At 37.5% G+C, this 23,502-nt stretch overlaps 1 protein-coding gene across 1 annotated transcript in view; it reads right to left on the bottom strand.

Moving 5' to 3' along the window:
• Positions 1–23,502, bottom strand: part of COL4A3 (collagen type IV alpha 3 chain) — a 49,242-nt gene that overhangs the window by 10,729 nt on the left and 15,011 nt on the right. Inside the window, exons 17-41 of the mRNA XM_034063567.1 lie at positions 22,982–23,035; positions 22,578–22,619; positions 21,177–21,264; positions 20,125–20,160; positions 19,616–19,780; positions 18,434–18,526; positions 17,585–17,680; positions 17,161–17,231; positions 15,393–15,581; positions 14,207–14,375; positions 13,232–13,324; positions 12,034–12,138; positions 11,073–11,170; positions 9,514–9,664; positions 9,270–9,383; positions 8,788–8,955; positions 7,611–7,700; positions 6,874–7,008; positions 6,056–6,154; positions 4,419–4,508; positions 3,902–4,041; positions 2,772–2,898; positions 2,418–2,498; positions 1,321–1,419; positions 343–393 (exon numbers count right to left, since the gene is read on the bottom strand). Coding sequence (XP_033919458.1) covers positions 343–393; positions 1,321–1,419; positions 2,418–2,498; positions 2,772–2,898; positions 3,902–4,041; positions 4,419–4,508; positions 6,056–6,154; positions 6,874–7,008; positions 7,611–7,700; positions 8,788–8,955; positions 9,270–9,383; positions 9,514–9,664; positions 11,073–11,170; positions 12,034–12,138; positions 13,232–13,324; positions 14,207–14,375; positions 15,393–15,581; positions 17,161–17,231; positions 17,585–17,680; positions 18,434–18,526; positions 19,616–19,780; positions 20,125–20,160; positions 21,177–21,264; positions 22,578–22,619; positions 22,982–23,035 — 2,644 coding nt within the window. The remainder of the gene's footprint in view (positions 1–342; positions 394–1,320; positions 1,420–2,417; positions 2,499–2,771; positions 2,899–3,901; positions 4,042–4,418; positions 4,509–6,055; positions 6,155–6,873; positions 7,009–7,610; positions 7,701–8,787; positions 8,956–9,269; positions 9,384–9,513; positions 9,665–11,072; positions 11,171–12,033; positions 12,139–13,231; positions 13,325–14,206; positions 14,376–15,392; positions 15,582–17,160; positions 17,232–17,584; positions 17,681–18,433; positions 18,527–19,615; positions 19,781–20,124; positions 20,161–21,176; positions 21,265–22,577; positions 22,620–22,981; positions 23,036–23,502) is intronic.

Below are 23,502 nucleotides of genomic sequence, written 5' to 3'. Positions count from 1 at the left end.
ATACTTAATATTCAGCAGCATCATCTGCTTTCATTATAACATCCTCTGTTAATCAAATTATATTTCAAAATAAAATTTCAAAAGCTCTAGAATGTGTCACATTCACAAAACTATAGACATTCGCTTCTTCATTTCCCTTTATAATAGTCTTAACTTTACATGCAAGAACTTTTACATTTAGTGTATAACACCAAATCATTGATCAGAAGCACAGAATTACTCTTGGTTTTCTCTGACACTCTTAGTGCCATTCCAAGCATTCAAAAGCAGGAGGTAGCTTAAAGATGATGAAGATTCTGGTATGTAAAAATTAAGCTTTTGCTTTCTGCAAAGACAACTTACCTCTCCGACCAGGAATACCTCGATGGCCAGGGATTCCTCTCCCTGGTGCTCCTATAAAATATTAGGTCACGTTATGCTCAAAGTCCTGAATAAGTGTTAGAAAACATCATGGTTATCTAATTTCTTCATTTCTTCAGAATTCACTGTGTCAATATGTAGATTTTAGTTCTAGATAAAATATCATTACAATTATTATTTCAATTTCTTCTATACAGAAATACAAATTAAATTTTTTTCTTCATAGAAACTCTTTAGTCAATCACATTTGAAGTACATTCTGCAGTAAGTTTTGTCTATTTTCAGAGGAGAAAAAAAAGGAGAAAAATCTGCATTTGAGTTAGTTACTAAGAAAAATAGAAGAAATGTAAATATTAAAAGAGAAAATGCATTAACAGTGATTACTTCACGCATACTGTGTATTATGCCTGCCTTCTCAGTACCCTCCTTATACTAATATGGAAGTATTATCACTGTAAAATATGAAAACACTTTCTGTCAGAATTCAGTGGAGGACTAAATCTGTCTGTAGACACTGATGACATCAGGAGTGACATTTAAATGACAGAATGAAAGGGTTTACAATCCAAGGGCTAGATCACAGAAACCTTCACCATTCTTGCCTTTTATCTTATTTCCATGTAAGAGAGAAGACTCCTTTAAAAGGATTTTGGATCTTTCAGATTAAACATGTAAGTACTGTTAATAGCAATCCTTTGGCTCTTGCAGACATTATTAGGTGATGGTATGACAAATGGCATCAAGACACAGTGACATATGCATTTGGGTTGTTGACAGCATATACAACAAGTTCATAGAAAAAAACCTGTGAATTATGTGAAAGTGAAAACCCTTGTACTTATAAACTTATCTTTGGCTCTACAGAAGCTCTGTATTAATCCTTCTCAATTAATCCTTGCCAGTTTAACTAGGGAAAAAAAACAGCTGTAAACCAGAATTAAAGTATTTCACTGGTGTTACCTGGTTCTCCCTTTATTCCTGGGGGACCAGGCATGCCATCCTGACCTTGATTACCTCTTTCACCAACAGGTCCATTTTTTCCAGGCTCTCCAATAGCACCTGTGAATTACAATGGACCACAATATCATTTTCACTACTATTATTTTGCATTTCAAAGGAAGAAGATATGAGTCCCCTTTATTAAGATTTAATTAGTTCAGGTACTTCAGATAGATCTAACTGTGTTGGTATTTAAATATTTGTAAAGAGTAGCACATAATTTTTATTGAACTCATTAGACTTAAATGGATTTAATACCCCCGCTATTTTCACAAGCAATAGCTTTGTATTTCAAAGACATTTTAGGACTCTGACTTAACCCACCCTGACTGGAATCCATAGAGGTGGCGTGGTTTCTCTCCCTGGCTTTATTATAAATGCAAGTTTTTCTAAACAGGGAGTAGATTCTGGTTTTTGCTAACTCTGTTGGTGAGTCAGTGCAAGTTCACTAAAGTCTAAATAACCACAATATTGTAATTCTGATTCAGATCTCCAAATATAAGAGTATCTAATGTTCTTTTTGAAGACAATGACTGGCACTCTATTAAAATCTGCATTGCGTAACTCTCTGTTGCATTTTACACACTTCCCCTTAGGTATATTTTGAATAGTTTAAACTTTTCTGTTGCTTTAACAAGCAACTACAACTCTGTACCCTCTTCCTATTTCATTTTGTTCTCCTCCTCATCTAGCTACATCTTAGTTTAACATTCTCTATTAGGAGGTAGAACAAGCCCTTCTTACAATTGTGTGGATATCACATCTTGAGACCACCAGATAAATAAACAAATAAATAAATAAATAAAAAAGTGGAGGCTATAATAGTGAAATAAAATTAAACCCTGTTGCTTCAGCTGAACTGGTAACATTGACAACAGTCTGTTGAAGACCTTCGCTGGAACCAGAGACGGTAAACAAAGACCTGAACTAACATAAACAGAGACTGCAACTGCATCAGTTAAATTCTAAAAAGCTCAGAGAACAATATCAACTGCTTCATTCCAAAGAAAATAAAACACCAGGGGGCAGTGATTTGGGAGAGATGCACTACACCATACCTGGAGGGCCTGTAATGCCCTGTTGGCCTGGGCGGCCCTGCTGTCCTTTAACACCAGTATTTCCAGGAGGTCCAAGCTTTCCTACAGGAAGAGTGTGGGAGAGGAGAAAAAGGCATTACCACTAGATCCAAATTCAGACTCAGAATTTTGCTATCATTTCTGCTTCAGACAGCTGCAAAAGATCTCTAGCTGATGTAAGGCAGTATGGCTGCACTGGCAACAAAGGAGCTGTTAAAGTTTACAGCAGTTGAATATGAATTTGCCAATGCATAGGCACTTCGCATAGTTTACTGGCAAATCATCTTCTTTTAAAAGTATGTTAACACCTCAGCACCCTGCCAAAACAAAACATACCCGGGATTCCTGCGCCTCCAGTTTCCCCTCTGATCCCATGTGGTCCTGGTATTCCTTTATGTCCTGGATGACCTTGGGATCCTTTTTCCCCTTTGCTGCCCAAAACTCCTGGGGGGCCTGGATTTCCCTGAGAAATGGCAGTTACACACAAACAGGTAAAGAATTGTATTATGTTAAATACATTAGATTCCATATTTGAACAATAGAAAAAATCACATGTAATTTTACAGGTTACCTATGTGTAATCATAGTTCACTATGATTTTCAGACAAAAATCAAAGTAGACTAACATTAAGTCTTGTCATAATACTACCAATCTTTTAAATATATCTAGAAGATCTTTAATCTGTATAAACCAGCTTCAGTCTTTAGATGTTTTCACTGCACACAGACTTCCCTTCAATTTTATTTTAACAGCTCCTCTTTGATCCAAATATGTATTCCTTATATGATATGAAGCTATACAAAATACTGAAATGCATATTGTTCCTTAATTCCTACTGATTTTCATGACAGTAACATTGTCCTACCCAGTTCATACAGAAAATAAACAGCTAATTTAGACAGATTACAGGAGTTACAGTATGGTTTACAACTTCAGCGATGTACTTCAGATAAATTCATATGTAAAATGACTGCTAGTTGTTAACCAGAATACACGGAGTAAACTTGTAATCAATTGACCTAAAAATACTACTTTTTTCTTAGCAATATATATTGGTAAGAAGAAAAAAACAATTCATCTCAAAACCCAATATTACAATTTTAGATTACAAATTTTGTATTTGCTAAGATCATGTTTTTCTATGCTTTCTAATGTACAAGTGTTCATACTGCTGACTATTTAAGTGCAAGTCTTTGTTCTTACTGGATTAGCAGCTTTTACATCAACAAAGTTATATGTAAACATGGACCACCTTGCAAATATGAAATCCTTGCACCAAGAGAAAAATGTGATGTAATGAACTCAATTTTTCACAAGTAATGATACTATAGAATTTTCATATTTCTTATCACTAACAAATCATCTACTTCTGCAAGTTCTGCAGCTCTTGCTTACATGTTCTTCTGTTTCTACAGTCAGACTCTGCTTATTGCCTAATATGACAATGTTTCCATTGTCTTTATACCTTTGGACCAGGTTCTCCTGGAGGCCCAGCAGATGGGTACCCAGGATCTCCTTTGTCACCTGTAAAGCCATCACAGCCTGGTGGACCAGGGTCTCCTGGTGGTCCTGGAAAGCCTGGAGATCCTTTCTGCCCTTTTGAACCTGGAAAAATAGATACTGATAGCATTTTTAAAAGGATCACAAATGCATACCACATCTAGTGTTTAGTGAACTACTGCTTATATATTCAAATACTAATTCTTCATTAAAGTAATTTACATAGCCAGGGATTTTATTTCTAAACACATTTAAAAGAGGTTCTTACATGTAGTAATATATACATTAAAGTAGTTATATTTCATTTACAGAGAGGGACAGGTACACTCTGCAAGTCAAGCAAATTCTGGGGTGATAAGTTTATAGGTACTGCAAAGAATAAACCCCAAGTTTGTGTAGTGCTTTTACAGTAACTGCTCAGATCTTTGCAAATGTCTCTATATAGCTCTATGAATTTGCAATAGGGCTTGACAGAAAATGACCTGGAAATCCTATCTCCCCTTTGTTTCCTGGTGCACCTGGGAATCCTGATTCTCCAGTAATTCCTGGAAGACCCATAAATCCTTTGATACCTGCAAGATGAAGAAAAAAGTGTCATCTTCACATGTTTGCTTCAGACACTGGCTGGCTGGCAGAGCTTTCATGAATACAGAATCCTGTACTGCACACCTTGTGATGTTATTTCATAAATCAACATGCAGCTTCTTACCCCCTGACACAGATAAAATTATCGTTATCGTTGTCAGAAAGTCAAGGAAATAACAAGCATCTAATGTATCAACACTAAAATTAAGGTTTGTGACCACAGCACTTAGAGGCAGCAACAAAAACATACTTTTGCAAATTTTGATCAAGATCATGAATTTGTATTTATGCAGTGGACCCTCCTTTCATTGTCCCCCTGAGTTTAGTCTGGTTTCTGCGCATGTCACAATCACATTATTATATTATTAACCACATTACTCATTATGCACTTCTTATGACTAGTATCCTCATGAGCTATTTCTTATATGGCTTAGGCACCTTTTCCCCCACTCACTTATATTTAGCTTAATTTAGCTAAATTAGATTTCAGTTTAATGACTACAAGATCTAGTTGCATTTGGAATGTCCAGGTGTATAAATTCCAGGGTACTAGCCATGCCTGAACATTAAGGCAGGTAAGGTGTTATTTATTGTTCCATTAAAAGTTAGGGACTAGTGGAGCATTTTTCCTGTGCTGGCTACATTGCAATTACTACAAAGGACATTAATGACAGAGTATAGCAGTAATGCTATAATGTCATATAGCATGGATAATTGCCATCATGAAAAGAGCCATTTTGATTACAAGTTTAAATTAGTCCTAATTGTCACTATTTTTATGTATTATAGTATCATAAAATTTTCAAGGAAGAAGTTATCTCAAAGAACCAAAAATACAGAATACAAAGAAATAAAAATGTTTTATTAGCATTATTTTGAGAAAACAGATGCACTGTCTCTCAAGGATCAACATGTATCAGTATGTGTGAGGTTATGGTAATGGCAAAGCAGACCTTGGTCATGACTTAGGTAGCTTTATAATTTATGCAGGTACTTTTTAAACCTGCCTTTCATTGAATATCTGGTGATGTTCAAAATAATGTTCTGGTAACTTTCAAAATATAAGCCCAACATCCAGGCTTTGAAAAGGGAAATAAAACCCACTCAAAATAAAAAAAAAAAGCTTCTAAAATATTTTGTGCACAATTGTAATATTCCTATTTTAGAATTCTTACTTTTCCTTGCAATATTGGGAAGTTCAACTTCACTTTTATAAATACCAATTTTTATTCACTGGTCTTATCAGCTTTTAGAGTTTGAAGTCTTCATTATTCAGGATTTAATACTATTTTCTGTTTCTCACCCCCAAAAATGGTCTATATTTGGAAGAAAACAAAGAATTATTTGGTGGTAGCTGCTATGACTTTCAAATAGCAGCTTTTGAAATTGCTGGTTTAGAGTTCTCAGAAAAGTTTCAAAGTTAATACAGATAATATAGTGCTGCTGCTGGAGCCCAGTTATGTTCTAAGCACTGAGGTAATACTGTCTTTACTGTCCATGTGATATTGTAATTTTCAAGATACATATTCCATACCTGGTAGACCAGGTATTCCTTCAGATCCATTAAGACCTGGGGAACCCTGCACACCAGCATCTCCTTTTTCTCCTTTTAGACCCATTCTTCCATGAACTCCTAAAATAAAGTTTCATTTTAAAAAATACTACATAACATCTCAGAATACAAAGTTTTATAAAATTTGAAGTACTATAACTCTTAGAGCTAATTAAGTGGAGCATAGGATTTTCACTCTGTGAATACATGTAAACAAGAAACAAGCTCACAGTTAACGCCTCTGTATTTTTCATATGGAGACAAAAAGAAGTTTTCTGAAAGCTTACATAAGATAATTTGTACACAAAAGACCAGACAAGATTCGTTTAGCATGTACGACTCATAGACAGAGAGTCTATATTACTATTGCAGACAATATTTTGCAATACTGTAAACAATATTCTTCTGACAATCAAGTATTTCTGAGCAGATGCAACTTCTTTGAAATCCAGCATCTAGTTGGTAAGCACACCCATTTCTGTGCTCATGGGCTACTAAATATATAAACACTCAAATGCATAGCATATGTATATAAACCTCCTAATACTACTGACATATTATTACTGGTTTAACATTACAGTAGCAGATTTTCAAGGAATATGGACTTGTTGAAGTGAAAATATATTCAGTGTATTACTGAACTATCCCATAAATACAAAGGCAGTTACAGCGTTCAGTAATAATTTCAAAGCCATCTCTCAGTAGTACAGCCAGTTTCTTCCATGTTATAGAGTCCACTGGAACTGCAACACAGGTGACAACCCTAATTAGTTTTGAATAACAGAACAATGAATATGTACCTTTTAAACCTCGTTCTCCTTTATTCCCAATATCAACCAAGGTCTCAGATGGTCCAGGAAAACCTTTATCACCTTGTTCGCCTTTTGCTCCAAGAAATCCTTTTCTTCCCTTTAATCCTGGGAAGCCAGAAGAACCTACAAGAAAATATAATTAAATTTTCTAAAGAAACCTGGTTAGATGCTAGCATAAGTGAAGCAATAAAACTGTCTTCAAGGGCAGCTAGATATGCAAATATACATCCCCACTGTACATTCCAGTTACTCCAGTGATTGGTGTCATTAAGAAGCCTAAACAAGCTTATTAATTACTCCAATCATCAATAAAACATCTACGAGCACAGATTATGGCAAGAAACAGTAAGTATTTCTTATACTGAATATATGTATAAACTTATATCTGTTGAACAGATAATACTGATATTAGATGAATGGCATGCAAAAAAATAAAGCAAAAAAGCTCTCTGCTCGTTATTTGTCAGATTACCAGGCATTTTTAAGAATACCAGAAAAATAGAAAAAGTGGCAATTATAAACTGCTAAAAAAATTAACTAATGTAGCAATTCAGCCTGTAGACTGCATATATACAGAAGCCAAAGACTTACCAAGACTCAAAGAAATTCTAGGATGACACATGTACTCAAGCATGAAAACACACATCAAGAAGGATTACAAGACTAACTTTGGCATGGAAGTTTCTATAATCTAAATAATGAAGGCAAATACTATGACCACTTGCCTCTGACACCCGGGTTGCCTGGTCTTCCAATAATGCCAGGGGGTCCAGGAATTCCTAACAGGCCCATTATACCTGGCTCTCCCCTTGAGCCTGTGGAATTGAAGCAACAGCAACATATTTGTTAGTATTTGATCAGTGAAACAGAACATTACTTCAGAAAACTACACATCAGCCTATCATTTAAATATTTAATTGCTTATATTTTCTTATATATATTGATCTCTGTAGCACGCTGTCCAACCCAGTCGTTAACCACATGAACAGCATTTATAAACACAGTAAGCTCCAGACTACCTTAGATTAGTAGCTGCAACAGTTTCTATCAATGAATGAAATAACTGTTAGGGAGGATAATGTATCTGAGATACCCACACAGGGATGGGAGATCTGTCATGGGTTGTATGGGAAAGAAATTCCTTTCTAGCTCAGGAGTTGAAGACCAGCTAGAACATGACAACTCCCCTCAAATGACATCAGAAGTATTGGCTTGCATAATTGAGTCTAGTGATACAAGTTTATCATTTGGTTTATAGCTTGTTTATATAAAAAATTATGTATCATCTCCTTCCCACAGAATAATGAAAGATTTGATACTAATGAAAAATCTGTGAGAGATAGGGAGCATTACATAACAGACTTTATTCTACAAATCAAATTTGAACACATCTGAAAAACAAACAAACAAACCCACCCCTACAGGGTTTAACTACATTAGTTAAAGTTAGCTCTAATTAAGGTGACAGAGTTTGATCTGACTCAACTCTGTCAAACTCAAGATCTGAACTTTCTTTTTTAAAAAAAAAGACAGCATTAACAAGCTATTTGTTTGAAAACAGATGCTGAGAAAGAACTAAATATGTTTTTATACCCTTCCATTATGCTGGGGAGTTGCTTTGAATGTCGACTATTTAATTTCCTATGCAAGGACATTACTGTACAAAAACCAATGTAAGGTACCCTCTATTCTCAGAAGACTTACAGAAAAATCACTACTGTGTCATAACAGCTTCAAGATATGCTTGTCACTGAAGGTATGATGACTTGTTTTTTAGATAGATCTTAATACATACAAAAGCTGTTGATGGAAAAATATGTTGGTGTATTCAGTTTGGAAAAGCATGACTTCTTTGCAGAGACTGAATTTCTACATCAAAACAAGTATTTGGGAAATCCTTACCTGGCACACCAGAGATTCCTGGCCTTCCAGACTGTCCCTTGGGGCCAGGTATTCCTGTATTTCCATGAAGACCTATTAATCCAGGTTCCCCAGGCAGTCCGTAGATTCCTGGGATACTCAAGCCAGGAGGACCTAGTTTTCCTTTTGACCCTTGCGAACCTCTTCCTCCTAGGAAAAATGTGTGACAGTGTAGTATGAAACTCTTGTTGAACTCTGTATGTTTGAAAGCTAAACATTAGATCTGTAAGACAACATACATGTTCAGGAAATTGTAGGAGCGTTGTGGGTTGTTTGGGCTTTCTTAAAGGGCTGTTTTCCTCCCATCTGTGGGAAGCATATCTCTTAAATGGGCTCAGGTTTTTTCGCATACTATCCTATAACCAGTATCTAGGAGCAGCTTCAGCTCCCTCAGGCTACTGGAAAGCAGAAACAAAACACAGACCCACCCAGTCAAATTGCACAGTTGATTCAGAAGGTCTTACCTTGTGGGCCTGTAGCTCCCTGGCCACCTGGCAAACCTGGCAGGCCAATAAGACATTCAGCAGGTTTCCCTGGAAAACCTGGATCTCCAGGAACTCCAGGTGAGCCACGATCTCCTAAAAGAGAGGAAACAGAATTCACAATCATTTAAGTAGAGGTTTCATACTTTGAGTGAGCATTGTTTGACTTGGTTTCCCTTTCCTTAAACAACTTGCTGTGCTCCTTGAGCTTGTTTGACAACAGTACCTCTTAGGCCATCATCACCATCATGTCCAGCACGCCCTGGTAGGCCTGGAAGTCCTGGAAATCCAGTATCACCTTTTAAGCCAGGAATGCCATGACTTCCTGGTGAACCCAGTCTACCTGGCTCTCCAGGAATAACCATGCCTGGGTCACCCTGCAACACAGAGAGAAATCCACTATGTTTTGCATGTCTGCCAAAATATTTCTCCGCTGTGGGATCAGTTAACTACTTTTATTAGGGTAATTTTCTCCATTCCCCGGGGATCTTCCACATTATAACTTTTAATGGCTCCAATTCAGCAGACTGCTGGATGTTCCTTAGAGACCAGCTGCAGGTTCCATACCAGAGTAATTCCTCTAGACAGCTATTGTTCTCTGACTCCGAACTCTAAGAAATTTCTACTATGCAATGCAAGATACTTTCCTCCGTTTGGCCTTTACTGCATAGTTGATGCTTGCTGTAGCTGTGAAAAGCTTTGGATCTGTATCTGAAAATTTGGCTTAAGTTTGTGAAAACACAACTTTTCCTTTATTTTTATATGATAGTCATATTTTTATCAAAGCATTTATTTAAATAATCAAGGTCAACACCCAGATCTGTCTCAGAATACTCAAAGTCAGCTACAGGAGTGTTTTTAATCATTCTTCTGACCATTGTTTTCCATGAAGACTGTTTTTATCACAAATGCCCCATGTCTATTCCCTGAATCAAAAGTTTGAATTAGTTTATTTGGCTGACTGAACTGCTGGTTGCTTTGAGTACTAGTTTGAGTACCGGCTTTGAGTACCAGCAAATCAGTATGTCCGTAAAGCAGGTCACTGGAGCTCTGTTTATGCCTGTCACTGATGATATACTTGGTTCACAAAGGCCACTCCATATCCAGCTGTTCTGTGTCATCCAATACAGATTAAATAAGAATTGAAAAAAATAAAATCCACAACCTCAAACCACACACTTCACTATGTCAAAAAACACACAAAAGAATGACATTTGAGGACACACACAAAAAATAAATGCCACATTTTCAAAACACTTAGGTGCTACCATTTTTTTCAAATTTGAATCCTGATTACACAGTAGTCAATAATCCTACATTTACATATGCCGTCAGTAGGGTAGCTTCTGTTAATCAGCAAGAGTAGCTGCAGTATTACTTGCTACCTACTTTCTTTATGTTTAAATTCAGTGGAGCACTTAAATTAAATGCATGCACAATTGTCACTGACCTCCATCAATTATGTGCTTAATTGCAATTTCTGAATAGCCATCTTTTCAGAAGCTATGGCCTTGCTTTTTCCTGTGAGGAATGTAATATTCTCCTTGTGCTCTAAAAACTGAAGTACCAAAGTATCCCCAACATTTGGAGCTCTGAAGTCCAGTATCTGAATTTAAACTTTTGGCTTGAGCCCCTTTTTATATAAATAATTTGATTTCATAGCTTGTGCATCCTTGGTCAGGAAATATAAAAACTCCTGTATTCTTTACACTTCATTTATTTGTTCGGGGTCACATTTAAAGAATAGGACCTATGGGAAAGTCTGTACTATGTTTCTAATCAAACCTTTTCTCCTGGTTGTCCTAGATTTCCAGCTCGGCCTGTATCTCCAATCTTTCCTTCACAGCCTGGTGACCCTTTGCCTCCTGCAAGTCCTTTATCTCCTGCAAAAGGAATTAAATGGCAGTACAGATGCTGTAGTTATCACCTTATTTTACAAATGGGTATTTGTATGGATGCAGTTAGAAGCCTCTTATGCTAAAGTAGCTGATATGAGCTGAGGACAGCATCTTGATTTCAGAGTTGATATGACACACTGCATCTTGTTACTTACATATTCACTCAGTGTTGACTATAACACTTGGTTCCTTGTTTCAAATCAGTTATGTGGGATTTTTTAAGTGAAGCTCTTCTGATGTCAGTTCCCTACTCTTTACTTTAACAAGCAGCTTGGTTGTAGTTTCAGCATGAGAGCTCTTTTTTTTATTTCCCTCCTTTCTTCTTCCCCCATCCTGACAGGATTCTGAGAATTTTTTATTCTTTCTGGTGTCCAAAGAGGAGTATGACTTTGCATGAGGAAACGGCCGGACTCTCAGCATTATAAATGCTATCTGCTACCCGCACATTAGAGCAGGTATTGCGTTGTATGAACCAAAATTAAGAATAAAGCACAGAAACAGCTCTTTGTAACACATATCCAGGTAAAGAGAATCCATGTGAAGTAAGTTTGCCCTCAGATGAGCTGCACCTGTTTGGGCTGTACTCCAGAAAGCATCGATGTCTTAAAATATTTTCCTCCTGCCAGCTTTGATACTTGATTCTCTAAAATACTTCAGAATATTTCAAACTCCCAATTTATAAGCTTCAAGGCAGTAAATCACAAGAGGGCTAAAAACACTTGTCTGTTGGACTAATAATTATTGATTTTTAGTTTATTTTTTATGTTGATTGCTTTTAATGTGGACTAAACCCAAAAGTAAATGTTTTCCATTTTGAATGTTTGTTTTTGTTTTTTTTTTTTTTTTACCTTTTGGACCTGGGTTTCCTGGAAACCCAAGTCCTGGGAAGCCTGTGTCACCTGTTGGCCCTGGATGTCCTGGATCACCAGGCTGACCTCTTGCTCCAGCCCTACCTGTACAAAGAAAATAAGTGAACTGTGATGTACCTTACCACAGAACATCAGCTTGTAAGATTAGGTGGTTTATAGTTTATCACTATTAATTAGGACACCACTGTAGATTGTATTAGAACTTAGACACTATTTCTCCTCCACAGCAAGTTTTTACAGTTAAAATGGTAACTGTGTTCATAGCATCAAAGCAGGCATGAGCCTGTGAGTTTTTATGCAATCTGACCAAAATCCAGACTTCTAAGAACAATTACTTGCAGATACAAATCTTCCACTTGTTGAGAAGATACAAACACATATTATAGGGGTAAGGCTTGGAAAAGAAACAACTGTAAGAACAGAAGCTACCATAAAGCTGCCAAGAATTTTTCCTGTGCTATTCATGGCAGCTTAAGGACTATTGTTCTACAAAATCAAAACAAAGATGCTTTATGGTTAGCCTGAATGTCATTTTGTGTCCTTCAGTGCATTAAAAAACTTCTGCAAAATTTAAAATCATCAGCAAGTAATAAAATCTTACCTAGAAGCCAACCCCAAAACCCACCTAAAAAAGGAAACTCATGTTCTTAATATCATAGAACAATGGTTAGCAACAGTCACATCAAAAAGTAAGCAGGAAAATTAATACAGCTACTTTTTGTGATTGTGCCCATGAAGGAGCAAGGGGTTCAGGAAGATTAAAAGTCCTTTAACCTAATTTTGTTCATTCTGTTTTGAAGGTTGCAGCAGTCCCAGCACTTTTTTGTCAGTTTTGTCAAAATTACGACAAAGGTGTCCTTCTGGATACACAGGCTGCAGCATATGCTCCAGATGTTTCTGGTTCCTGGAGGAACCAAGTCATAGCATAGGACTTCTTGGAATCTCTACCATACTGCACACCAAGGACATTGCCCTGTGTGCCCTTTCTATTCACATCCATCTCCCTTAGTTTTCATGAAAGGGAATGTTAGAACTAATTTCATAGTTTCTGTAACACGTAACTCCTTTTAATAGTTATTTCAAAGTAATGCTAACAGTTTTATCTGGCCAGAGCAGGGAAACAAATCCCCATGAGATTATCTCTGACTTTTATTGTATTAGGTGCATGTGTACTTACCAGGCACTCCTGGGGGTCCAGGTAAACCATCTGGTCCCTGAGGTCCTGGCAACCCAGGTAATGGTGCTATCCTAGTAGCCTCTCCTTTCAGACCTTCGTCAAATATACAGTCAAGATTACAAGACTTATAGTTTGGCAGTACAAAATCTTAAACATTCAAAATTATTAGCGGTCAATCTACTTGGTTAAAAATTCAGACTTTTATGGTTTTCGTATATCTGAAACTCCAACAGACTTTTAAAAGCCTTCAGATCCTGGCTTCATAAAGCAAAAGAATTTTATTGACACCAAGCCCATCTGCTTCCTAATCAGCCCTCCTGCAGTCTAGTGGAGACCCAGAAGAGGCAGCACGAAGTCAGCAGGAAAATGATGCAATTGAGAAATGCTTAATCTGCAAATCTATTTCTTAAAAATTTAATGGGCATTCTCTTGGAGAAAACTTGATTATACCTGCCATCCGATGTTGAGTTCTTTCAGATTATGCTTGCCTATAAATACATACACTGGTATGTTTCAGCACTCAAAAATGAGCAAGTCCTTCATATTTCCCCTGATGACTCAGCTCACACTAATGATGACTGGATGCATATTTAAAGACTTTTTTATTTTTTCATGATGATGACAGTCAAGCACCAGAAGAGGTTACACAGAGATGATGTACTGTCTTTGTCCTTGGAGGCTTTCAAGGCTCAACTGGATAATGCCTCGAGTAACTTGGTCTCATCTCACAGCTGACACTGCTCCTAGCAGAAATTTGGACTGAAGACCTCATAAGGCTCCCTTCCAACCTCAAGTGTACTATGACCCTCAGACTTTCACTATTACCTTCAGTGCGACCAAACTTGGAACAATGCTATGGAAATCTCATAGCAAGGAAAAGCTTCCCATGTTTCACTGTTTTTTACTTCATCGCTGCAATTTCAATCAAGTACCCTGTAACATAGGTAAAACATGGTAATATAGGAAGTTACAAACCAGCTTCTCCAGGTAAACCAGGTGGACCAGGTATTCCTTTAGAGCCTTTGAAACCTCTTATTCCTTGTGGTCCATATCCTGGCAGTCCAGGAAACCCCATCTCTCCAGGAAGCCCAAGACTGCCAGGCAATCCAGGTAGTCCTCTGTCTCCTTTTGAACCAGCCGGTCCCTATTAATGATTACACATGTGTGTATACCAAGCACTACATGGTTTCTACACCAGCTTTCATAACAAAATGCCTGATTCTCCGACTATAATCTTGTATTGCTTTAGTAACAGAGTGGATCTGCTAACTAAAGAGGAATTTTTCCTCTGATTTACTTGTGATTAAAAGGATATAAATTTTAGTATCAAGGGTTAAAAATAGGTGGTTAGGAGGAGGGAAATAGCACAAATAAATAAAGCAGCTTGATTTTTCAGTCACTGTGCCATTATACCATTATACACTTTTTCTTTTTAAAACAAGTCTGGTAAAAAACCCAAAAAAACAAAATGATACAAAACAATCAACACCTCGGCTCTGATCCTCTTTGAATACTGTGGAGTCAGGTTTAGCGACAGTTATATCTGAAACACTTTAACAGTTTTTCAGCCAACACACAACAACAATAATTGTTACTTTTTGTTTCTGCTGGACAAAGAGCTCTGCCTTAACTCATTTTATGGTCAGTCCTCCTAGCTTTTGTGGTTTCTTCCAGCCCTGACTCAAGATTAACTCCTACAGAATGAACAGGAACTATGTGAAATATCATCTCCTTTTAAGGATTTTAAGTAGTCAGGAAAACTGGTTTGTTTTTTTTTTTATTTTGGGTGTTTTTTGGTTGGTGGGGTTTTTTGGCTTTTTTTTTTCTTATTTCTTTGTTTATCTTATTCATCACAGGAATCCAAGATAATGCTCCAATGTAAATGGCCAGGTTAACACCACAAAAGACTGCTGAGGTTTTTCAGCAACACGTACCTATAATAGCCTCATCTTTCTCTGAGAGCGTAGGACTATTTACCCTCATTCTTTCATACATGTTGATTCTGCATATTGGTTGCTATAGTTGAGCATCGTACGCCTAAGTCAGGTAGAGGATTTTCACTTAAAGTATCTGAACAGATAAACCAGGCTGCTGTACAAGATATAAATACTGATTTAGGCTTTCATGTATTCTGTATTAATTGTAAACAGTGCATACCCACCTCTTCACCTTTGGAACCTTTTGATCCTTTAGAGCCAGGTCTTCCCACAAATCCACTTGAACCTTTTTTTCCTTTGTCTCCCCTGGCCCCTGGATCTCCTCGCTCACCTTTTGGCCCTTCTGGATACACATATCCAGGCTCACCTTTTGATCCTTTATATCCTTTATGTCCCTTAAAACCTGGAGGTCCCTGCAACAGAGTAATCAAAAGATTTTCAATGCTAGACATGTCAGCTGTTTTCAAGGTCTCTTTTTTTTATATTAAATACTTAAGACTAATTCTTTTAATCCTCATTCACTGTAATGGCACACTTCAATAAACAAGTTTTTTTAGTGTTTTTTCTTTCCCTCCTGCCTTTACTCATGATTATCATTCCATTTATGCTATTCTAAGCAGAAATAATGCAGCATTTAATGGATCAGACTGTTAGCTACCTTGTAGTGCTTTGGTGGCAAGACAAAAAAAATACCTTAAAATCACAGAATCACACAATGTTTTGGGTTTGAAGGGACCTCTGGAGATCATCTAGTCTAACTCTCCTGTAGGTTTATGTATAACAGGTTGCACAGGATGGTGTCCAGGTGGGTTTTGAGTATCTCCAGGGACGAAGACACCATAAACTCTTTGGGAAGCCTGTTCCAGGGCTCTGCCACACTCAAAAGAAAGAAGTGCTTCCTCATATTCAGATGGCTCTTCCTGTGTTTTAGTTTGTGCCCATTGCCCCTTATCCTGTTGCTGGGCACCACTGGAAAGAGTCTGGCCCCATCCTTTTGACACACACCCATAAGGTATTTGTATGTATTGAGAAGATTCCCTCTCAGTGGGTCTCCTCTCCAGACTAAACATGCCCAGCTCTCTCAGCCTCCAGAGATTTCTGCTACACAGTATCTCCCCAGGCAATTAGATTACTATAACTGCCATAGTTGGTTAACTTCTCCTCTCCCTGCTTTCTGCCTTAGAGGGGTACCCTCAGTGGGTACCCTGTTCTAGCCAAAACCAGTACAAGCTGAAAGCACACTAGGCTTTAGGGATCATGGGCTCATGAACTCCTGGAAGCCTTCTGGGAAAGCCTGTTAACAGACTCATTCTGCACCTGTACAGCAACCACCACAATGAATACTTGTGCATGACAGTTTTTTATTAGACAGCACCACCTGTAATTTCCCATAAATAATTACTACTACAGGCACAAGTTATAACAACCAAATGCTATGTTTATGACAGCAGCTGTCAGCCTTCCCTCTTCATAATGTTTCTCCAGAGGGAATGTCCTTTGCAGCCCTGAAGAAGGTATTATGAGAAGCAAGTTTCTCTGCACCACTGGAACTTTAGCAAATCCTGAGCATGCTGGGAACAAGACAAGTAAGAAGTCTGATGAAGATCACAACATACAAAACTCTGTATGCTTTACAGCCACTGCTATGATCACAGAATTATGTAGATGAACTGAAGTAAACTGCCCATACCAGGCAGAAGCAGTCTAACCATCATGAGATGCAGCACAGATTAATCACAAAGGTATTTACCTCCCTCACTCCCCGGGCTGTACTTCTTGCTGCACTGAGCAAAACAGGTTAATGTAAAGCTAGATCAGCCATACTTGATAGTAAGAGACCTCCCTAGGTCTCCTATGCAGACACATCTGTTACTAAAGAACTCAAACTATTGAGATCACCCAGTATGACAATGCAAGTAAAACCAACCATGAGGTTTCTCTGAAATAATTCTTATGGAATCTGAAAAATAATCAGAAAAACCAAAGCCTTACTTGGGCTCCTGGAAACCCTGGTGCTCCTGGAGAACCTGGAGAGCCTTTTGGACCTGTTGTTCCTTCTCTACCTGCAAAGGAAACAGCATATTTTGTGAAGAAGAATGAAAAAAAAGGACATGGATCTTGACAAGCTCTGATAATCACACACAGCATTGAATGATTTTACTTGTTACATCTACTGCTCCATCACAGACTGACCTGGCTCTACACTGCTCCTAAGCCCATTAGCATTTTGACTTCATCTCTTTTAGGGCTTGTGCTCCCATCAGTAGATGGAGCTGCATCAGGCTCCCACACTCATCACAAAGTCAGGGCTAGTTCAAGAACTGAAAGCTGCAGACATCCCCATACTGGTTCTTATGCTAAAAGCAAAATCACTGGCCTTTTCTACTATCCTGCTGGAAAAAGCGGGATAACTTACCAGGAATGCCATCTAGGCCACGTGGCCCAGGAGAACCAGGAAGACCAGGAATTCCTGGAATATAGCTGCAATCAGTACATACGTGAGCTTCATCACCTAAAACAAAATTCATTCATTAGTTGTTCCACACCAGTCATGCCCAAGCTTAATTAATGTGTTACATAGTTTGTTACAGAGGATGGCTAACACTTTTTAGCCAGAGAGCAACAGGATCATAGCCTTAATTTTGTTGGAAGATCAATTCCAGCACATTACAAAATTACCTGGGGTCAGACAGTGAATCAGAACTTACTACAGTAAATTGAAAATGAAGGAATATCCCTTGATTTTTTTCAAGTCTAGTTTAGTAGACCATTTGGATACAGTCACTCCACTGATAAGCTAGATTCTATCAAAAGATGACAGGAGACAAAGGCTTCAGATTAACATGGCTCTGTAACAGCCTGTGTGACTTTAACGACTAGCAAATGGCGAGGAGATTCAGCAGCTTCTGTAGTGAAATGTGCAGAAGGAACCTGCTCTCAGAGAACAGCTGCTAGTGTTGAACTTACCAACAGGAGAATAAGATAATCCTACCAATCTGTAGTAATTGTTTTTATTGTTTTTATTGTTATTATAACCCAGCTGCGGTGCTGTATAATTGGTGTGCAGCACTGGCACATGCACTGCTCTTTCACCTGCTGTTCACTTTAAGGGAAGGAAGACATTTGCTATCCCTAATGAATTCTGTTAAATCTCTGAACTCACCAAATGGCTTAAGAGGCAAATGAAATTCAACATTTCATGACGATCCACATAGATTACTGGATTGCACCATCTACTTGTGACCAACAACATTCTGAAACTGACCTTTCATGCCAGTATCTCCTGGAGGTCCCGGAGGTCCTGCACATCCTGGTTCTCCAGGAAGTCCTGGTAGGCCTGTTCTAAATGTTACCCTACCTGTTAATGAAATGAGCATGGCAACATTGTATCAGCAGATTATTCACACAATTCTCTTGTTGCAAAGAGAGAAAAAAGTTGCAGGGATGAGCTGGAGGCTACTCTGATCCTTATGGCTCCCTTCCAACTTGAGACATCTTGATTCATTTAAAAGAGATAACTACCTGTATAAATCCAAACCACTTGTAACTAGAAGTACCTGAGGATAACTATGGTAATGCTGAAATAAATCTCAGCAGACTGTTGGATCAATTTGTCTAGCCTTTAAAAAGCATAGGCCCTTCTGGGAAAGTATTTGCAGTTTACCTGAATCAACAGAAATGTAATTCTGTCTTTTCCCATGAATGGACTAATTTATTATTGCTGTTGATGTATCTTCGACAGAATTATTCTGCTGTATTTACTATTACTGTAGAAAAACAGAGCATGCATCAAGCTCTTCCTAAGGTAATACATTTGTGAGACAGATAGATATACTTTTCAGAGAGAGAAGCACTACATTGGTGTTGGCTCAGAAAATCTTGTTTTGGCAATATCATATTTAAAAGAAACATAATGCTTTTGTTAGCCTTAGATAAAGACGCATTCCTAGTTAATACAGGTTCTAGAAGTTTTATAAATGGCTACTGCTTAATTCTCATGCTGCCACAACTTCAAACCTGCCCTAAGGCCCACTAAGACCTATGGATCGTGTAAATGATCTCTCTAGCTTTCAAATTAGCCCCTTCTGAATTTAGTCTTACAGATTTAGTACAACATTTGGAAGAGTTAAAGAACAGATTTTCTCTCTAATTAGTCTTTCCTGTTTTAAAGTAGCAGATTTTATAGTTGCGGTCATACAAAAAGGTGAGAAATTTTTATTTTGAGAAGACCTTGTATCTTCCCCACAGACTCTCATTAGCAATGGAGCACAGATATTTGCTACATATGCATGTCCATGAATATCCTAAAATAAAACTTCCAAAAAGAAATTATGTTCAACCATATTACTCAAAATATACTCTGTAAGCAATGTATTTATATAATTTCATACATTAGTTATTGAGTTGACTCTGGATTTGTTCTTATTCATTATATATATAACATCACCTGGTTCTCCTGGAGGACCTGGTAATCCAACAGAACCAGGTCTGCCAGTCATACCAGGTAATCCTGGAGGGCCTACAATACACAAGCCAGTTTGTCCTTTCTCTCCTTTTGCTCCTTTTGGCCCAGGAAATCCTGGGGGACCTCTCAGACCAGGTCTTGACACACCTAACCAAAGAAGGAAAAAATACTGAAGTTAAAGAAGAAATGGAATTTCAAAACAACATAAGTACTCAATAGGATGAGCAAGAGACAAACATACTGAGTTCATCCCATAAATCTTTTTTATCTTATAATATATTTAATAATCACAATGAGAATGTAAAAACATTTTAAAAAATCTTTAACCCCTCTTTAAATACCAGTCCCATCAAGGTTTTTGTATGACAGCTTTTTACCACTTAAGAGATATGTTTAAAGTCATCTGAAAGTAAGACTTAACTAAGCTGATTCAGTATAACAGGCAGGAAGAACAATGTATTTTATTGTTGGTACTGGATCGTTACACATACCTGGTCTACCAGCATCTCCAGGAGGACCCTGTGGCCCTGCAAAAGCAATGTATTCAAAACTTGAGTTAGACCACTCTATACTCTGCAAAGTCACTAGTTAATAATATTGACTGCAAACTTTGGGCTTCTGCATTTTGAGCTTATTTTATCTTTTAAGAACTCAGTTTTGCCCAAGTAGGCATCTACTACTTACCTAACTGTTGCAATACTGATAATTCTCACTGAAATCTGGCAAGATATATGTTTAAAACAGGTAGGAATAGGATCCAACATATTTGTCTTGGGTGAAGATACACTCAATTACTTCAGAACAACTTAAAGGCCTACAAACTTGCTTCTTTTTGCCACTATTATTTGCTCTACTAAATATACTACCTCTTAAAAATGCATTAATACCTTTTCCAGGCTCAACTTTCCTGTTGCCATCCCTTGGAAGTATGAAAATATATTTATAACAACAAAGTGTATTCACTGAATGCAATACAGTCACTTGGATACATAAATATTCATAAAGTTAGAACATCAGAACATGAAAAGCAAGGATTTGCTGGATGGGTATAAGATACAGCCTACAAGATGCTGCCTCAGAGTTCAGCCCACAAGTCCTTGTTATATTGTGACACAGCTCAAATAATAAATCAGTACATTTTCATCTTACATCATGACCAAAATACAAACTTGCAGATCATTATTCTGGAAAAGGCAATAAAAATGGCATAAGATAAACTATGAAAGAAAAGAAAAAATAGTGCATTACATTTAACAGGAAACATACAGCCCTGATGGTCATTAGACAGGATGTCAGTGAGCTTAGGTGCTCAACTCAATTATTTTTGCAAGGAAACGTGCTAACTTCATTATTTTTGAGAGGAAATACAGCCAAAAATCAAAGTCTCAGGACACTTTTAAATTCTGCAGTTTGATGGGAGTAATTTGGAAATACTCTTGTAAAGGCAGAAGCAGGCTGTTGGGTGCTCAAAAACATAACCTGCAAAAAGACTTTTTAGTGGAGAGCTCTTGCTAAAAGATTCTTTGTTTGATGTCCCACTCACCAGGCATGCCACGTTGACCTTTTGGTCCTGGAGGTCCAGGGAGTCCTTCATCTCCTTTTTCACCAACCACACTATCATAATATTCAGTCTTAAGAGAAAAACGTTAAGAAAAGAAAGAGTAGTAAGAAAGAAGAGAGAAGCACAGTACCTCACTGTGATCATTCCGTCTAGTTAGAACAATGTTATGATCTCATCATTCTGATGTTACGACACCACAAGACCTTCCTAATCACATGTTAATTACAAGCAGCCAGAAATGAAATCATAATTGTTACACACAGATCATGCCAAGAGACCTGTGCAAATAGGGATTTCAGCTGAATTCCTCAACTCTCAGAGAACTGTTTGCAGATGCAATTATACAGGCAAGGTTTAAGTTGGAAACTCAGTCATGATATTACAGTAGCATCAAATAGAAAATACTTTTGAGGGAAACCTCTAGGAATCACTTAGTCTATTCCACTGGCTCAAAGCATCGTCAGCTATATCTATACCACTCTTTTAAATAATCATACATGAAAACAGATAATCAGCTACTTAAATCACATGTGCATTAAATATTAATTCCTATAAAAATTAATACTCAGTTTATTGAAGTTTAATGTTACGATGTTTCAAAGTCTCTACAAATGACAGGCAAAATATAAAAGCAATTGGCTGCAACTATTTTTTTCGTAACTACAAATTTTTATTCTTTTCCAAATTATTTTGCATGGGCACCATTACTGGCAAATCAGTATTATAATAATTATTGTGCCTTGATATGTAAACATCACACTGAAATTTAAACTACTAATTCACCAATTTTAAAATTAATAAAAAACTACTTAAAAATAAAAATTTTTACTTTGCTCCTATAGAGTACTAAAAAAAGATCACTGCTTTTCCAAAAATCAATACCACAAATGATAAAGCTGTTTACAAAATCATTTCTTTTGAACAATTTGGGCAGAAGGTTTCCCTTTGGTGTGCCTGGGGCCTTTAAGAAAGCCACTAGTGAGATAGTATGACTGGACAGAGAAATTTTACTCATAGTACATCTTGCTTTCTTTTAAAAGTCTCCTTAGGATTTTAAAATTAACATCTCCTATTTTGGAGCTGATCAGAGATTGGTTTAAAAATTAACTCCTGTAAATTTCTGCAAATGTTCTGTGGACTGTTCAATCTCCTGGCAAAACTGCTGGAACTGAGTGATATCTAAACCAGGCCCCAGTCACGCATCCAGCTCCACACAAAGGAAGATGCCATCTCTGTGAGATTCCCTGCAACATCAGTGTTTTAAGAAAGCCATGGTTAGTTAGAGCATCATGGGACATTCGTTATTCCCTCTTATAGTCAGTTTGGCTTATTCTTATTCTAATAGTTTAGAAAAAGTATGTTATGAAGATAATTTACACTTACTTGACCACAAGCTCCAGGTGGACCAGTGTTTCCTTTCCTCCCCTTCATGAGAGAACAGAGAGGGGTTTTTTTATTAAAAACAACACAAGGCATTTGGTACCCACTGCTACTTCAGTACATTGCTCATAACTTTAAAGAAGAACTGCTCCTGACAGTCCTTCACCACCCCCCTGTCTGTTCCTTGCACACCTATTCAGGCACATACACCAAAAAACTCATCAGGCATAGATGGACACTCGTTCAAACATATGATCTATTTCAGCTGATCTATTCCCTATTCCATGAAAACATTACTTGTCATCTGTATAACATATTGTATACACAGTGATAAGAAAACCTCATATAATAATCTCAAAACACACCTTATCTTCACCCTCATAAACAATAAAACCATTAGACAATACCTTAGCTCCTTGCCTGCCAGCCAGTCCTGGTTTGCCCTGTTCACCATTTTGTCCCTACAGGTGACAGTACACAATTTCATGAGGATTACTCTTTTAGCACAGTCATCAGTAAGATATAAAATGGAAAGCTTTAATCTTTCATGGTGATAGCAAGGTGAATGTGGCTTGCTCAGGGGAAGAAATCTCAGGGAAAGACTCAGTCTGTGGTACGGTTCCATTGTTTGTAGGAAATACTGCAGGTGCCTCCTCTAAACCTGCCTTTGTAACAGCACACTCCACCAATCCCAGGGTAGAGCTGCTGCAGACAGCACATGCATAGGAGGCTTTGGTTTGTTCTCCTTCTGCAAACTACTATTTCTAAAAGGGGAGAAATGGAACACAATGAGAGACTTGCATTCAGCAACTCCCTCTTCCCAGAACCTGGTCAGTCTGCATGATGGTGGTGATCTCGAGAAGTGTCAGCAAGACTAGGTAGGAAAATAGTGCACACTGCTGCTAAGGCTTTCTGTAAACATATACAT

The sequence above is a fragment of the Melopsittacus undulatus genome, chromosome 6 (assembly GCF_012275295.1).
Source record: "Melopsittacus undulatus isolate bMelUnd1 chromosome 6, bMelUnd1.mat.Z, whole genome shotgun sequence".
NCBI classification, from domain to species: Eukaryota; Metazoa; Chordata; class Aves; order Psittaciformes; family Psittaculidae; genus Melopsittacus; species Melopsittacus undulatus.
Note: the sequence above shows the minus strand (reverse complement) of the source record. Positions and strands in the feature narration are given on the sequence as shown.